Here is an 18,835-nt window from a genome sequence, read left to right on the forward strand (position 1 = left end):
TGTATGGATCTTAGAAGTTCATATAATCCAAAGAACAAATGCATGACACAGAGGAACTATTGAGTGAGAAGTGAAAGACGAATAGGGAAATTTAAAAAATGATTAAAAGGTGCAAACGCAGGTGCGATGGGCCACAACCACAACGCGTACGTCATTAATGACACCCATGTACAACCCCCTCACAGTTGGTTGGTTGCTTTCGGCACCGGGGGGGGTCATCACTGGCTGGGAACAAGTCGGTAACAGCAGTGTTTGGATAGGTTGGTGTGTATTTAAATATTTCTGCAAGCTAGGCTTTTGGATCTCAAAGAATCGGCGGAGAGGTACGGCAAATCTTCCATTGCGACAGAGCGATGGAGCTCGCGGAGCACCACATTTAACATCGAAATCCGGTTTGATATGGCTCGAGGTTATTGACAATGCGCGTAACATAACTGTTTTTTATTTCATAACTATAGCATTTAAATAGACGGGTGGTTTATCAAAGCCACGTCTAAAACCAACCACCAATGCGTCAAGCGACGTTTTTGTGTTATTTGTCGTGGACGCCACTGTTTAACCGTTTACTTTGCTAACCCGTTGACGGGTTTGTGTAAATAATACCTCCAACGCAAAAGCGTTGCTGTTCACCATGTGCAAACAAGGGGCGCCCAAGTCCACGTATCACAACACCCTTACACGCAAATAGTTTCTAATTTACAAGATGTCATTAAATGACATCTTCTACATTATCTTTTTTAAGTAGGCCGATATTGAATTAAATCCTCCGTAGAAACCCAGAGGTTTCTACGGAATTATTATGCTTATGCTTAAATTAATTATGCTTAAATGAATATTAAAGTGCTCTTATGTTCGCATGTGATGGCCCATGCCAATAAAATCGCATATGATAGTGTTTCCACTTTGCATTGCCAAGAAAAATGATTTGTACTTTTTATTCAGCTTTATCTCACTTCCTTGTTTTCAGTTATTTTGCCGCTTTGTCTCTTCCGAACGATGGAGCTCCAGCGCCGCTGTGTGGCCGTTGCGTGCCTACTATCCTGCTTCATGGCCCTGGGTATGAGCTTCCCAGACCCCAGGCAGAGGGAAGAGTTCATAAAGATGGAAGCCTCCATGCGCTTAGGGGGACATGTTAGGCTTTCGTCGGATGAGCAGCAGCTGGATGCTCATCTAAGCAAGCTGATGCTCGAGGAGATGGCAAGAGAAGACTTCCTTCCTGCCTTACATTTCTTCAAGGCCAGGCCTCTGATCAGGAGCAGCCCCATCCACGGCCTGCTGCAGAGGATGCCCAAAGGTATCAGTTGTTTAGTGTAGGCCTTTGATAACCAACACAAAATGTTTGTTTAGTACTGCTGAGTGTTGGTGAGTACTGCTAGGCAGCCCTTTACTCTACGCATTTTCTAGTTCGGAATTTCAGCCCCTAGTGTATTTACGTCACACAAGGCCTGTAGATGTAGATGTTCTTTTTCCACAGGAAATTTAAGTCACTGAATGAAAATCAATTGTATCTTTGAGGGGAGCCTCACATCACTGTCTACGTTGACAAGTGATTGGTTATCATTATACAAATATACAAAACACCTTAATGAATTACCAAGCATAGTCTCACTGCTTATGGCTCGTGGCAATGCTGCAATTCTTGGAGCGATGGCACTTTGCTAATGTAGCCCGTCGTTTAGCCCCCAAAAACTGGTGAAAAGCATAAAATGTCACTGTAAGCGGCCAAATAATCCATCCATCGCCTCTCCATTTGGCACCAGGGGCTGCGCTCCATGTCCACGACTTTGCAATGGTCGATGCGGAGTGGCTGGTGAGGAACGTGACCTATCGACCCCACTGCTACATCTGCTTCACTGATGACCGCTCGGTCCGATTCTACTTCTCCTCTGGGCTGCCCAAACCGTTGTCAAACTGCTCTGCCTGGACCCTGCTCGAGCAGCTGAGGGCCAAGACGGTCAACGTTACAGACCTGGATGACAGGTAGGCTCACCTGTAGGTCTGATCACCTCCATGTCATTTTCTGTGTGAGGCGCTGACATGTTAAACAGATCCTCTAGCTAATTGGTTCTTCTTCTATGTGTAAACAGCCTCATATCCAACATGACCCTCTGGACCCTGGAAGACCCGGAGTTGGCCTATCCTAGTCAGACCGTGGTCTGGAAGAGGTTTGAACAGGCCTTTAAGGCCACCTGGGGCCTGGTGACCTATGCGCCTGTCTTTAAAGACTACTTCCATGAAGGACTCTTGCAGTTCTACAGAGACAACATTCTGTATGTGGAAGTGCGTGCTTTACTTCCTGAGGTAAACGTTTGCCATTTGCCCTCAAATCAATCCATCTTCTCCGATTATCTTTTTGGGTGAGACTCCTCAGGGCTTTTTTCTGTTGCAACCAGACGTACGAGCTGGACGGAAGCACCCACGACACAGACTGGACTATGAAGACCTACCAAGATACCGCGCGGCAGTTTGTGGAAGAGAACCCAGACTTCTTCGGAGCCAGAGTCATCTTCACTGTAAACAGGTTGAATAAATACTCGTGTCCCACACTACCATACAATTGTAGGATTACCTTCTTATTCTGATTGTCTCAATGATTTTATGTAGAACTTTCTGATGATTGTGTGTTCTTCAGGGAGATATATCCAGCACTGCTCACCAAGGAGGTACAGAAGGCCATGAAGTTACAAGAGGACTTTCCTGAGACGATGGCTGGATTTGACCTTGTGAGGGATTTGCTCCTCATTCAATGCTAGCACAGGGTTGGCTTCAAACATACCTCATCAGGGGTGGGAAGCAGTGGGACGTTGTATTAATCATAATTTATCCTATGGCTGTCATTTAAAATGTAATGCTATTGTATTTTCGGTTTTGTGTGTTTTAGTGGTCATGACAGAATAGCAAAAGATTAGTGTTAAGTGTGTGTTTATTTGTTTGTTTGTGTAGGTGGGTCAGGAGGACACTGGCCGACCACTCTGGGACTTCAAAGAGGCCCTCTCTCTACCAGCTGCTCAAGGCTCCAATCTCTCTTATTTCTTCCATGCGGGAGAGACTGGTGAGCTCAGCCAACCCCTAATCTAAAGTCAAGACTGTCAAGTCCCCGTTTATGGGAGTCTTAAGACCACAGACGTATTTGGATAAACTTGAAGGTTGTGATTTATAATTTTCTCCCCTCTGCTAAGGTCGCCAATAAGCATTTTGCGCCAAATTTGTTCACGGTCGATGCAGTAGTCAAGAAAAAATAAGCAGCACATCCATTGTGTGAGGATCTGTCAGTGAAAATTGAATCAAGTGTCCACCATCTGCAACAATAAACCTGTCCCTTTCCTGTTGGAAGTGGCATGTTGTGGCTTAGGACCTCATCAATGTTTGACTGAGATTTTACTGACTGAGGTTAGGGGAGGAAGGAAGGAACTAAAGAAAGAAAACCACACGATGGCAGCTAACTGAGCTGAGTCGGTGTCGTTCCAATTCAATTTTCGCATCAGATCAAATGCATCAGGCTCAAAAAGGCAAGGAATAAATAAAGACAGGTCAGTTATGTAATATGAAACACCTGGAGTATGCATTTAACCTGGGGCCTAGCGATGAGCACACACGGCTCTAAAACCCTTCCTATATGAAGCGACCAATCAGAGCTACGTCTTCTGTCTCATACAGATCTGCAGGGCACAACGTCGGACCAGAACATGTTGGATGCTTTGCTCTTCAATACCTCCCGCATCGGCCACGGCTTTGCTCTTTTGCGCCACCCGGTGGCCAAGAGGCTATCCAAGATGAATGGGGTGCCTCTGGAGGTTTGCCCCATCTCAAACCAGGTATGGAGTCATGGAAAAGGGCACTTGTTGTCACCAGAACATAGTTTGTGCAGCTGCTGACGTACTAGTCACTTGCTTGGGTACAGTGTTCAAATTACGACTCCTGGCTCCAAAATATGATGTAAAGAAAAAAACTGCTTTCATCTAATTCTACAATATTCATAAACATACTATATTACATGTAATATAATTTCAAGATTAGGGACTTGCATGGGAATAAAGTGACGGGGGCAGGCATAGCTTGTGAATGACAACCAGTATAATGGAATACAAATGAGAGTTGAATTGGACCAAGATGGTGTGTCTCTGCTGCAGGTCTTGAAGCTGGTCAAAGATCTGCGTAACCACCCAGCTGCGGCGCTGATGTCAGAGGGGCACCCGCTGGTGATCAGCTCTGATGACCCCTCCATGTTTGGTGCCAGCGGTCTCTCTGATGATTTCTACGAGGCGTTCGTGGGATTTGGAGGACTGAGCAACCATTTGGCCACTTTAAAAGAGCTTGCCATGAACTCCATTAGGTAGGTGTTTGTTTCAAGGTGCATTGACATTCAAACCCCCTGACTGGTGACTGCAGTATCTATTTATATATATATCCGTGGGTTTTGTCAACTACCATTTGCATGAACATTAAAGTATCAGTATCTATTTATATATATCCGTGGGTTTTGTCAACTACCATTTGCATGAACATTAAAGTATCAGAGATATAAGCGACCCCCTTGTACGTCCAACGACGGTGCCTCTGTGAAAATGATCATTCAGTTGAAATTAGTTGAGGACAGTTGTGTTCTCAGCCATCTCAGCCAATCTGAGATTATGCATGCAACAGCATGTATTTTCCTAGAGAGGGAGCCATCTACTGCAAACCATCCTGCAGGTGATGTTGGATTTGGTTCTCCTTAAGAATGGCCCATGTTCACAAGGTGACACTAGTTGACTTTTCTTAACAGCTACAATTGATTTATAAAGAAAAACCTGGGTTCTGGTGTCGCGCTTTAGACACTCATTTTAAAGAGACAGGTTTAACTTAAGTAATGATTTGATAGATGTAAGCTTGTTGCACATGTTTCTAAATGTCAACAATATTTTTTTCTAATATTCCCTACATTTTGCAGGTACAGCTCCTTGCCACCAAATCTGCAAGAAAAAGCCATGGCCTTGTGGCAAACAAAATGGAACAAATTTGTGACTGAAAATCTATAAAGGTGCAGTCTTTTATTTTTTTTTGTAAATCCAATGAATCACGTGATGCCTTGTTAACTGCCTTCATCGAAAAGGGAATGATGACAAGCGGAATTGTAAACTTCTCTAATATAATTTTAGTTTATATTCAGGGATGAACAGCAAACAGAATAAAACGGTATTTGGAGGAGGCTGCACAGGGCAAACATGATAGAACAGTATCTGGGTGAGGCTGTGCCCCTCAGGTGCATTGGGTAACTAGGGCACACAGAATGAACCCAACAGTGGAGGCAAAGCTCTGACATGTCCGCACGTAACACCTGCTCAGCCAGAAACCGGTAATGTTAGGTACTGTCAAATAAACTCGTTTAAAATACAGAATTACGCCCCATTGACATTTACATGGTGTCATTAGTGTCATTGATGATGACATTTACCCAAGTCCTGAGTGTCAGAGCCACTTCACTGGTGTTTGGGAGGGTTTTCTGTGACAACTGTGCAACTTTAGCTGCAATGATGCCTACCTCTGCTTCGTTGAGGACATGTTGGAGGTTTTTAATAATGCAGTTATTGAAATATCTTTACACTTACCCTAATTTGCCAGAGGATTTGCAACTGCTGTTTTGTTCTGCACTGCACATGTTTTAACATGTGAAATTGAATGAAATTGTACTTTTGAGATGTTGAATAAAGATTTAAATTTTTCTTAAATGTAAATTTCTTGTAAAATAAAGGTCATGAAGTAAACATTTCTGAAATAAATGACTGAATTCACGTTGCAGATTAACACATTTAACCTAATGAGACCAGGTTAAAACAGCAATTGCAGGTATTTTGAAGCATGGTTATTTCAACACAATCGCTGAATGGACCGGATCATTGCAGATGTCATCCTATCGGCTGCTGGTATTGAACTTGGAGAAGTAGCTGTCATCAAAGCCGCCAAAGCATTCCTTCTCCAGGGCTTTTTTCCTGATGATGGAAAGGGAATGACGATTGGAGAGATCATTTATTTATGTACTTGTTTGCATGAATGACAGTCGACTCATAGCTTCCAGCGATTCTACAGAAGACATCTAATTTGTGCTAGTGGATAAAGCTTTCAGACGGGGATTTGAGCTCTGGCTTCAGATACGGATCCAGGGACTAGGTGGTTCATTGTAAACGAGTGGGATAGTGAGCCACTGACTGCTGCCTCTGCGCCTGGGCCAGCTGAGCGTTGGCCTGGTCCAGCTCTTGTCTCTGCATCCTGTGAGTCCGGCTCTGCTGTCTCTCCAGCAGCACAGCCGAGCGCGCCGAGTCCCCACGAAGCTGCTCCTCCCGCTGGTCCTTCTGCTGCCTCTCCCATCGAGTCCTCTGCACAAACACGAGTCAGACACACGCACGCACACACACACACACGCACACACACACACGCACGTTGTACAACAAAATATTAACATCCACCATGTTGATACATTTGCCATTGCCTTTAGGATTATTTCAAGATATATGTTCACTATTTATAGGCACTTTTGTTCAAAACAACTCTGAGATTGCCAACTTCCATTGCAGCAGCAATTTAAACTTATTTTTTAAACATACGAAGAAGAGTGGAGACAAACAGTAGCTTTCTTATTCAATCTGCCAAATAGCTGGTACATCCATCTATTGCTATAATCATGGAATTAAACTATACACACACTTATTGTATCTTTACATGTAAAATTGTGCTGAAACGTCAACACGTATAGAATAACTTCATTTCCATTAACGATGAAGGCCATCATGTTGGATGTTGTTACTGTTGTCAAGTCAGAGCACTGAAATATTATCAGAATTTTTGACCTGTAATTTTGAGTGAGACAACCGTTCTCTTGTCTTGAACGCAGCATTATTCCCATTTTGCACCTATCAAACTTTGAATCATGGGATTGTATTAAAGGAATATAACAAATAAGAAAATAATGTCTGTTTGGATAATTAAAGCCTGCATTGCACTGTAATTCGAGGTTATATATTGTAATCCCTTTATCAACTTTAAATTGTGTTTCCTGGACTTGTTTGTGTGTGTGTGTCTAAGGACTTATTTCAACACTCTGTTGAGCACTCTGAAACCAAGCATTGTTGTTCCTCTCATAAAAGGTGCTAGGTGCACATGACTTGCAGACGGACCATCTTCTCCTCCACTTGGTGCAGATTGAAGTGGATCCTCTGCCTGAAGGCCTGCAGAGCTGTGTTCTGAGAGGCCTCCAGCTCCCGGTCTGCCTGGAGGAGCATCAGGACGTCGGCTTGGTGTTTGTCTTCTTCAGTCTTCTCCCTGGCCCGGCGATGCAACTCTCTGTTCTCTGCTGCCTGGGCACGTCGCAACACCCATAGTTAACATCCTTAGCGACATACAGGGAATTTATTTTACATTATTGGCTCCTAGATATTTGGTCATGTACTTCTTCAGGTGTGTTTGTGAGACTCACCTTGGCCAGATTGAAGTCTTTATCAGCATGAGCTAGTGCCTTCCTTGTTGCTTGCTCAACCTCCTGAAGCTGAAGAGCTTTGCTGTCCACGCTTATTCTGCTCTGATTATAAAGCTCATCTGGGGGCATGCAGGCATACAAGCAGCACATCAATTAAGAAGAGGAGAAATCAAACCTTGCATGATGACCAAGAGAGCGCAGAATGACTGACTCCTCTTTCAGCAGTGCACACCTGCTTGCTTCTGCTGCTGTCTGGCTGCTTCTAGCTCCTGCTGCTGCTGCTGAGACCAGTCTCTGAGCTGGTCCTTCTGCCTCTGCAGCCGCTCCCCGCTCCGCGGGTCCTCTCCCAACAGACCCGGGAGCGTCTTCTGAAGCCCCGCGGTGCCCGGCGCCGCCATGGGCTCAGGGTGGCTCAGGTCCTGCTCCCGGCGGTGCTGGGGCTGCTGGTAGCAGAGTCGGTAGTCGTCCAGGGCCTGATCCAGAAGCCTCTCCTCCTTCCGCTGACGGCCTTCCAGGATGCAAGCGGCTTTATCGTTTTGCAACATGTCTGCAGCTGTGATTGCCATATGTGCACACACACACGCACACACACACACACACACACACGCACACACACACACACACACACAGAGAAAACTTTATGCAAATGATCAGCAACATTGACATATCAGGTACACATCAGCGGGAGCAATCTTGGTTATTTATGAAAATGCCTTAACGCTGCTCCCATAGGCCCCTCATTAGAACAGTCATCGCATCCAACCCTCATCACATTAGATAAGTGGTTGGCCTGACCAGGGATAGGCCTGCTGGAAATCTGTTTGAACGGCAGGCTCAATTATTAAATAATTATTTTACAAATCCTGTCTCTGATTGGATGAGTGCCGTTAAGATAAGGCTTGGATAGATATAGTCAGCATAACTTTTAAGTTAGTTTTATGTAACAAAACTATTGATTTACATGTGTTATGTTTAGACAACATAACTATATTGATAGGTTGAGGGTCATTGTCAGTGTAAGCCAACCTAAAGGGAGAGCAGGGCGGGTCATGCCTTCGCCATAGTATGATTAGTAGTTTAACGTAGTGTAAGTTTAGTTACCACAGTGGGTGTCTCTAATGTTCAATTAAGCAACGCAGATCATATTTGGATGACAAACTGATGTGACAATTTAATAAGGGTTATTATGTATTTACCAAATGCGTGCGATGAATCTTTTGCTGATTCCCTTTTTTTCTCATTTTCTTTCACCTGGTGCTGAAATCCAATTTGATCAACCTGTAACGTTAAAGCAAACATAATAGATCCATGCCAGTAATACAGCTGAAACGTGCTTGTCCAATGTTTAGTTTGTCCTAGAGAAAGCTAAATATTGCTAATACAAAGTGCGAAGCCTACCCCAATAGTTCTAACTTTAGAGTTGAAGATCCTCTCTTGTCGGTGCAGCTCTCGGTTCTGGTGCGTTGCGAGGTGTGCTGCGGCCAGGCGATCGGAGAGCAGTTCAATGTTCATTTTGAAATCCTTTCGCCATTAAAACCTGGGCCTCAAAACGAACACAAGGCTCCCAGCACAAACACAGGTTGCTAGGAGACCATTCCCGTGAATCTTTGGATTCTTTTGGCCTCGTCTAACATCCACAAATCAGCCATCCCTGGCTCCACTAGTTGGTGGCTAAATGTTACTCCATCTTGGTTATAAAGAAGGCTTTATCATTTTGAGGACTCGTTTTTATTTTTTGAGTTAAAGGTGTGGTGTGTAGAATTAAGAAGTGGCCTCTAGCGGAATAGACGGGGCAGAAATGGGATATAATATTCATAAGTATGAAAAAATTAACTAATGGCCAGAGAGAGCCCAACACCTCCACTCACACAGTAACGTTATACCGCATCGGAGAAACTTAATTCTCTCTCGGAAGTGCCTAATATAGTCAGTAAATACAGGATTATGCGGTGTCGTATCACCAAAATACCCTATGTATTTAGAGGATTTACAATACAGGACCACCATAGTTGTTGGAAAGGGGGACTGTTCAGTTGGTTGCCCAATGCAACCTTACCGCTAGTTGCTGCTAAATTCCTCACTCTTGACCGTTCAGATGATAGACATAATTGAGAGGGTGGGACATAGGGCCTAGTATACTGATTGGGAACTGCGGGGGGATAGAGTCCTGCGTACTACGGTGAGGGTGTCAGTGCGCCCTAACAACTTATCCCGCGCCCCAATGGCGGTTCTACACGGGGGCCCACGGGGGCCCGTGCCCCTGTGGACATGTCCCTGGCCCCCCCTGTGGCCCCACCGTGCTGACCAAATAAAACAATTATGAATTGATTATGATTTTACACGCGAGTGCCAAAAGCGGAACTAATGCGACGCAACGTTCTACACGGGTAAATTAGAGCGGCGCACCCGTACGGCGCACCCAAATATTGTTGCTGCACGTTCTACACGGGTAAATTAGAGCGGCGCACCCAAACGGCGCACCCAAACACTGTTGCTGCTGCTCGGTGAATGCGAGCTCAGTAAATACTCCTGGAGAAAGAAAGGAGCTACGATTTCTCCTGTTGCAAAAGTCGAAGGTAAGCAAAACGATTTAATCTTTAATGTGACTTGTTGTTCTTGTTGATCTTCCCGTGTTAAGTAGGGAGAGATGGTTATGCAACGAAGTGTAATGCATGCCCCTACGATTTTTTCTTCTAATAGCAGCTATCATGAAACGAGGAAAGAATATAGCATCCTTTTTTGCCCCAGTAAACAAAAAAGTGAAAGAAACAGCAGTGAGAGAAACAAGTCAAGGTATTGAGAGAGCTGAGGAGCAGGAAGAGGGAGAGTCGGAGGAGGTTGGAGAGAGGGCATGTGATGAACGTGAGGGCTCTGACACAGAGAGGGAAATTTCAGAGTGAGAAGGATGAAGAAGAGGGTGAGGAGGAAGAAAACATACAGAGACAGAGAGAGAAACAGCCAGAGGTACAGCAAGTAAATCCATGTGGATCAAGTACTGCAGGTTTGTGATGAAGAAGGTTATTTCTGTTTGCAAAGTAGTGCAATTACAATTTCATTGTAGGTCTACTGTGTATCCTTAAAATTATGCTTTCTGCTGTAAATTCAATTTGTGCCAATATGGCACAAACTTCAACTACATGCAGATATACATGCGTAAGTAAATAAATGTTGTAGTTGTGCTCTATGTTTACTGTACATCTTTCTACAGATATCAGCAAGTCCAAGAATGATGCACCAGTACAGCCGAACTTGAATATATTCCCAACCACTTTGATGGGGGACAGAAGACGGTGCTTCAGGCAAAACTGGTATACTCTTCATCCATGGGTTGAGTATTCTGTCATAATGGACTCTACATATTGCTATGCATGTAGACATTTTAGCACACCAAAGGCCCCTGACACTGTTTTTGTTTCAACCCCTGGGTTTAGAAACTGGAAAAATGCAACTATGAGAAAGGCAGGGTTTTCAGTTCATGCAAAGTCTGAGCGACACAAGTGTGCGATGATAGCATGGCGGGATTATCAAAGTGCTGTTAAAAATGATGCAACACTAGCAGATATCCTTAACAAAGAACACACTAAACAAGTACAAGAAAATCGGGCATACATTAAAACAATTGGGGAAGTGCTGTTACTTACAGCTACACAAAACATAGCACAAAGAGGGCATGATGAATCTGAAGAGTCCAATAACAAAGGAAACTTTAGGGAAATTCTTAGCACAGTTGCTAACCACGACCCACTTGTTAAGAGAAGATTAACTTCTATTAACAATGCAAAGTACACAAGCAAGATCATCCAGAATGAGGTTTTGGGTTGTTTGGCAGAAATGGTTCGTTCTGAAATCATAGAAGAAGTGAAGAACAGTGAGGTTTTCAGCATCATGGCAGATGAAACAAAGGATGTTTCAAAAAGTGAACAGATTTCTTTCACACTCAGGTACTATTACAATGGGGCCATTAAGGAGAGTTTTCTCCATTTTGAATCTGCAGAGAGGTTAGATGCAGCAAGCCTAACTGGAAAAATAGTGAACTTACTGGAAAGTTACGGCCTGAACTACAAAAATAACCTTGTAGGCCAAGCATACGATGGCGCTGCCGTTATGAGCGGTAAACATTCAGGGGTTCAGGCAAGGATCAAAGAACAGGCTAAATTTGCCTTCTACATTCATTGTAGTGCACACTGTCTCAATTTAGTGTTAGTTGATGTAGTCAAAAATGTCCCAGAAACAGAGGAGTTTTTTTCTTTGTTACAGAGCCTTTATATTTTTACCTCTGGCTCATATGTGCACCCAAAATGGCTGTCTCTCCAAAAAGAAATGTATGGAAAAACAAGAGAGTTGCAACGTTTAAGCGACACACGTTGGGCATGCCGATTTCTAGCACTACGCAACATAATTGACACTCTACCTGCCCTTAAACGACTACTGCAACAGATTGCTCAAGAACGCCACGGTGAAAGAACTGTTGAGGCCCGAGGTCTTCTGCCTCAAATTGACCTACAATTTGTTGTGCACCTTGTCACTCTTAGTAAGTTGTTTGGGGAGACAAAACTACTGTCTGACATGTTACAGTCACAAACTGTTGATCTGGCTAGAGCTGTTGACTTGGTAAATGCTTTAGTCCAGACATTGAAAGACCACAGGCAGGAGTCTTTCTTTGATAAGTTGTGGGATGAAGCATTGACTATTTGTGAGCACTGTGATTCTGCACCATCAGTGGCAAAACGTCAGACAATGCTGAGCACTAGGCTCAGTGGCTACTGCACACTAAGCACTGTTGGTCAGAGGGAGGTAGAACGTGACAAAGCTATGTTTTGCACATCATTTTTCTATCCTGTAATTGACAGCATGCTCAAGGAGTTGAACAGACGTTTCTCCAATACCAACTGTGAGCTCATGACAAGCATACAGTCTCTCAACCCCCAGAGTGATGCCTTTTTAAAGGAGACAAATGTTTTTTCATTAAGCCGTTTGTACAATGCAGACATTGATGATTTAGGGCATGAGCTCCATCAATTTAAGAGAGTTTTGGACAGAAAAATACAGAGTGGTGAAATTACAAAGCCATGCAATACAGTTGAGCTGGTTTGTTTTATTGAGCCATACAGGGAAGTTTTCTTTGAACTCTTTAGACTGTGCAAGATTGCCGTAACCCTTCCTGTAAGCTCAGCCTCTTGCGAACGCAGTTTCTCCACACTGAAACTGATCAAAACCTTCCTGCGGTCCACCACTACTGACATGAGACTCAGTGATCTTGGTGTCCTGAGCATAGAGTCCAGAAGGGCCAAGGCTCTGGATCTGGATGCATTTGTGGACCGTTTTGCCAGACAGCACAACCGCCGTATCCTGTTGTAGTGTAGTGTTTACATTATTAGGTAATGTCACATTTTTATACCCTTTGTTGTACCCTGGAGGTTTGTTCACATTGAATTGAAACACTGTATTTGTACCCTGTACTGTATTTTTCATTTTTCTACGGCCCTACCTCCTTTAGCTTCAGGATTTAGGGCATGAGCTCCATAAATTGAGTGGTTAAGTTAAAAAGCCATGCAGTACAGTTGAGCTGGTTTGTTTTATTGGGCCATACAGGGAAGTTTTCTTTGTATTTTACTGATTTGAAAATAAAATAAATAAATCTTTAAATATCATTTTGTGCCTTTTTTTTGTGCCCCTCTGGTTGAACACCGGCCCCTCTTTGGCCCCCCTAGTAAAATTTGTCTAGAACCGCCACTGCCGCGCCCCCTCCCTTCTCCGTTCCATTTGGGAACATGTTTGGTTTCATTTCGCTTGTTTCGTATATTTTTATTAATTAATTAAGGGTGCCACCAGAGGGCGCCCCCAACACATTTGCCGCCCTAGGCGATCGCCTAGGTCGCCTATGCCGAGCGCCGGCCCTGCTTTCCGTACCACAAGTTTGCTCTTTATAATTTCCAGACATCTACTGGTCTTTTTGTTCTTCAATTCTTTGCCCTGAAAAAGAGAGTGGGAAACAGCCATACATCAGGAACACTGTGTGTCATTATTGCACATTTCTTCCGTCCAGCAAAATTCTCATCTTGCTCTGCTGCATCTTTCACAACCAGAATACCCTGGTTTTATATGTACCTGGGTGAAGTCCCAGTCAATCCCAATTCTTTTCTGAAGAGATTCGTGGCAGTCGTTCAGGCCAGCCTCGTTTTCTTTGTTGCCATCGTCTGTCAAACAGCGATTAGCATTGTATTTATGGGACTTGATCCCACCAATGTAAAGCTCACCAGTCTCTCAGAAATATGTGTGCTAATTTGAAATTAAAGCAAAGAACAACATTCAGTTTAATCACATACTTCATCAAACATATTAATAGTATGTCCTTTGACTTACTTGAGATGTATAGAAGTGACAGACATAGGCAATCGGTGTGTGGCCTGGAACTGGACCTTGGTCTAAACACTGGTTGGCATCGAGGTTCTTCAGCTAAACATGGGAGAAATATGTTTAACTTGATTCAAAGGCTTGATACTGCATTCAGTAGGCCTAAGTATATACCTTGGCCAAAGGATAAAATACAATAAAACACAAATAAAAATACTGCACAAGAGAAATACCTTCTGATATGTCATCATTAAGATTCTTCCATCAGAGATGATTCAGAATAACTCTATGGCTCAAAAAAATCTCTATATGTTCCACCCTGTCCCTGAAATAGTTAAGACAACTCACTTTTCCAGAGGCCAGGATATCGTCCCAGGTATCCAGCAGTGGATACACATTGTCAAGGTACCACTTGAAAGGTTTACAATTCAGCCTTTTTCTGAGTTCTTTTCTCTCTGACACATCCCCAATGTCAATACCGTGATCCTGCAGATCAAAAGTGTTTAGTTTGATCATAAGCCTTCATCGGTTGAGCCAAAGGATGTGTGTTTCTGTCTTAACGTTAATCAATTCAGCCAAATAGGACATCATTGTAAAGTATTGTTTTGTTTTTGTTTGTTTTGCTAAAAATTGACAAGTGATTGGTTATCATCGTACAAATATAAAAAAAACACCTTAATGAATGACCAAGCAAAGTCTCACTTGTCATATCATGGCAATGCTACAATTCTTGGAGCGATGGCACTTATGAAGCCCTTCGGTCAACCCCCAAAAACAGCATGGGGAAAATCATAAATTGTCACTGTAAGATGCCAAATAATCCAGCCATCGCCTCTCCATTTGGCCCCAGGGGCTGCGCTCCATGTCCAGGACTTTGCAATGGTCGATGCGGAGTGGCAACCTGGTATCACGCGATTTCGTGCTCATGCGCACAAGCGTTAATCTATTGAATCGTGACCCAGAGCACGATTGTCCGACTTTATTCGTGCTGCACAGAACGAAATGTAAACCAATGCATTCTGAATGGGAGCAATTCTCCGATGTTTCCGTGCCACACAGAACGAAATGTAAACCAATGCATTTTGAATGGGATCGTTTTTCAGAAGAGAGAGAGAGTGTGCGCAGATAGAACAGTGCACCCTCTAGTTATATATATGTCAATATTTCATATTTTTTAAGCAGACCTCTTCAAAAGCTGAAACGAATGTGCTCCACAAAACGTGCATTTCTCAGACAATTATCGTGATCCACAGAACGAAACGAGAGAGAGAAAGAGAGAAAGAGAGAGAGGGAGAGAGAGAGAGAGGCTTCAGAAGGGGTGTGCGCAGATAGTACAGTGCACCCTCTAGTTATACATATTTCAATATTTCCGATTTTTTAAGCAGACCTCCTCAATAACTGAAACGAAACGATAACACAAAACTCGCATTTCTCAGAAAATTAACGTGCTCCACAAAACGAAACGAGAGAAAGAAAGAGAGAGGGAGAGAGAGAGAGAGAGAGAGAGAGAGAGGCTTCAGAAGGGGTGTGCTCAGATAGTACAGTGCACCCTCTATTTATATGTCAATATTTCCATTTTTGAAGCAGACCTCCTCAAAAACTGAAATTAAATGAATAAATAAAAATAACCGTGCTCCACAGAACGAAATGTAAACCAATGCATTCTGAATGGGAGCGTTTCTCAGACTTTTCCGTGGTACACAGAACGAAATGTACACCATAGCGATCAGTGTCCCTCTCTATGGCTCCCTCTCTCTCTTTTCCACTGTGTTTCGAGAATTTATATCGATATAACGAGAAAGGATGTAATGATAACGGCAAGAAAATAAAGGCTCCATGGTCATAATAATTTAAATATAATTAAATTGAAGCGTGTAACGAGGAAATGAGACGATCTAGTTGTGGGTTAGCAGAGGCTGCATTTTAACCGAATTCGGCCCATAACCTTATTTTTTACATCGTTTTTATATTATTATTTTATATTATTATATTATGTACAATATGGACATGGTATGTACAGTAGGTATAGAGGAAGGGCAGCAGTGTACAGTGCAAGGGGACTAGCTGTAATAGTGCAAGCATGTGGCTGGGGAGTGAGGGGAGAGAATTGATCATTCTAACCGCTTGGTGTATGAAACAGAGTCTGGTGGAGCAGCTGTGGAGGATCCTGTACCTTCTCCTAGAAGGCAGGAGGCTGAACAGACTGTGTGCGGGGTGGCTGGTGTTGCTCGCGATTCACAACATAGACAAACAGAAAATCAGATGGTCTACTTACTGGTCTACGTGGTGGGTCAGCAGTCTCATCAGGAACCGTGGTTGACGAAGACTGTCCAACACGGACAATTCTCCTACCAACAGGTTCAACCTGATGCAACCAAAATGCATTGAAATGGCGGTAGCTGGCAAATCTGGGGGGGGGGGGGGGGGGGGGGGGGGGGTGCAATTGTAAGAACATGTTGGATTGGAGCCATACATCATGAGCAGATTTCTATCCTTTATTGATCAAGTAACTGTCTGGGCCACACAAAATACAATTTTCGGGGGTATTGATCAAGTAGAAAAATAGAATAGAATAGAAAATATCACTGCAACATACTTCAACTATCTTGTAGGCATAGCTTTTGGATTTTGAGACTTCTTATTAATCACAGATTCAATAACTTTTAACACACAATACATATACATATATGTGCATAAAATGTGGACTATGTTGATTGCCATGTGAAATTAGCACAACTAGTAGCTTCCTGTGTAGTGAAGCTTTATTGACAGAATAACTGGCACACACAGAAGGAGTAGCAGAATTCCCTGAAGTGAATTAACGTTTCCTACCTCGTGTAAAACCTGATGTCCTCATCGGAGGTCTTGTATCTTTCAAGTCCAAACTTCTGCCCCAATGAAACCTCCTCCAGTCGCCTCTGTAGCTCTATGATGACCTGCTGCTGTGCGTGGATTTTTTCGTAGGCCAGGTCCATAAATGCAGGTTCTGGTCTGCTATCGTAGTCGTGACACAAAGCCACGCTGGCATCGATCGGCACCTCACCCTCATCCTCATCCTCCTCCTCCTCTTGCCGCTGTGTCCTTTGCCACACGCTTGGCCGAGTGACCGGCAGGTTGTAGTTGTTCCAGGCGAACAACACCGGAATCGCCCCGGGTTTCAAACGGCGTCGGCCACCTTCAACGACATCTTCTGGCATAAAATGCCGACTGCAGACAGTGGTGTGTCTCCTTATAACGAATTTATCACGCCTAATGTTTCGGACCCATATCGCCCTAACTGACTCATCCTTTGGAAACTGGTGGAAACTTACGCTAGAGTTAAATTTCCCCGACACAGAACAGCTCGGCACACAACAATAACTGCTGTTCAGATGTTGCCGTTTCTGGTATTTTAACATTTTAACATTTGTGAAATTTTAATTTCACAAATGTTAAAATTAAATTTTAATCACACGAAATAGAAAACTAAATACTAAATAGAATACACTAAAGCGAAACTTAGAAGTTACCAGGAGATCACCTACCGCTGCAGTCAACCAGTGTACGGAAGTGAAAAGCGGAAATGATTAGACCCGTTTACACCTGTTTTCCGGTTCGAACGCTGGGCGCTCCGCATAACCCCTATTGTTATGCCTGTCAACAGGTATGCCTGTTATGTGTTTTTGTTTATGGTATAATATGTAAAATGAGTGTGAGAGGAAAATGACAATTCTTTATTATATTTTATTTCCTTTATTAGTGTATATATTTTATATACTGTCTTTTAATTTAATTTATTTATTTGAGATCATTTTATGCTTTGTTTACATTTTTATCATTTATCCCCTACATGTATTCATTGAAAGTCACAGGATATATTAAGCTAACGTGAGTGAGCGCTGATGCACGGAGCTGAGTGGAGAGAGATATCCCGGATTGTGTGTGACGCCTGTGTTGTTTTGTCTCCTTTTGAAAGAATAAACCTCCATTACTCGACTCCTGTGTGTGTGCCCCACTCATCAAAGATACAAGACACAACGCAGAAAGACATCGGTTACATACAGTGGGGCAAAAAAGTATTTAGTCAGCCACCAATTGTGCAAGTTCTCCCACTTAAAAAGATGAGAGAGGCCTGTAATTTTCATCATAGGTAAACCTCAGCTATGAGAGACAAAATGAAAAAAAAAAATCTAGAAAATCACATTGTCTGATTTTTAAAGAATTTATTTGCAAATTATGGTGGAAAATAAGTATTTGGTCAATAACAAAAGGTCATCTCAATACTTTGTTACATGCCCTTTGTTGGCAATGACAGAGGTCAAACGTTTTCTGTAAGTCTTTACAAGGTTTTCACACACTGCTGCTGGTATTTTGGCCCATTCCTCCATGCAGATCTCCTCTAGAGCAATGATGTTTTTGGGCCTTCGCTGGGCAACACAGACTTTCAACTCCCTCCAAAGATTTTCTATGGGGTTGAGATCTGGAGACTGGCTAGGCCACTCCAGGACCTTGAAATGCTTCTTACGAAGCCACTCCTTCGTTGCCCGGGCGGTGTGTTTGGGGTCATTGTCATGCTGAAAGACCCAGCCACGTTTCATCTTCAGTGCCCTTGCTGATGGAAGGAGGTTTTCACTCAAAATCTCACGATACATGGCCCCATTCATTCTTTCCGTCACACGGATCAGACGTCCTGGTCCCTTGGCAGAAAAACAGCCCCAAAGCATGATGTTTCCACCCCCATGCTTCACTGTAGGTATGGTGTTCTTTGGATGCAACTCAGCATTCTTTCTCCTCCAAACACGACGAGTTGAGTTTTTACCAAAAAGTTATATTTTGTTTTCATCTGACCATATGACATTCTCCCAATCCTGTTCTGGATCATCCAAATGCTCTCTAGCAAACTTCAAACGGGCCCGGACATGCACTGGCTTTAGCAGGGGGACACGTCTGGCACTGCAGGATTTGAGTCCCTGGCGGCGTAGTGTGTTAGTGATGGTAGCCTTTGTTACTTTGGTCCCAGCTCTCTGGAGGTCATTCACTAGGTCCCCCCGT

The 18,835-nt window shown here is 43.4% G+C and overlaps 2 protein-coding genes across 2 annotated transcripts; one reads left to right on the plus strand and one right to left on the minus strand.

The window, feature by feature from the left end:
- Positions 1-216: 216 nt before the first annotated feature.
- ada2a (adenosine deaminase 2a) lies at positions 217-5,892 on the plus strand. Its single transcript, XM_079742958.1, has 10 exons — positions 217-323; positions 968-1,294; positions 1,761-1,980; positions 2,088-2,301; positions 2,394-2,521; positions 2,633-2,723; positions 2,944-3,052; positions 3,658-3,815; positions 4,131-4,333; positions 4,931-5,892. Exons 2-10 carry the CDS (start codon positions 997-999, stop codon positions 5,016-5,018), a joined length of 1,509 nt encoding a protein of 502 aa, XP_079599084.1. The 5' UTR covers positions 217-323; positions 968-996; the 3' UTR covers positions 5,019-5,892.
- ribc2 (RIB43A domain with coiled-coils 2) lies at positions 5,891-9,029 on the minus strand (the record flags this gene model as incomplete). Its single annotated transcript, XM_079742959.1, has 7 exons — positions 8,849-9,029; positions 8,647-8,728; positions 7,683-8,003; positions 7,451-7,569; positions 7,152-7,331; positions 6,187-6,353; positions 5,891-5,969 (listed from the first exon to the last, which is right to left on the minus strand). The coding sequence occupies exons 1-7, from the start codon at positions 8,960-8,962 to the stop codon at positions 5,891-5,893; spliced, it is 1,062 nt and encodes a 353-aa protein (XP_079599085.1). The 5' UTR covers positions 8,963-9,029.
- Between the last annotated feature and the right edge of the window lie 9,806 nt (positions 9,030-18,835).

The sequence above is a fragment of the Pollachius pollachius genome, assembly GCF_949987615.1.
Source record: "Pollachius pollachius genome assembly, chromosome: 9".
NCBI lineage: Eukaryota > Metazoa > Chordata > Actinopteri > Gadiformes > Gadidae > Pollachius > Pollachius pollachius.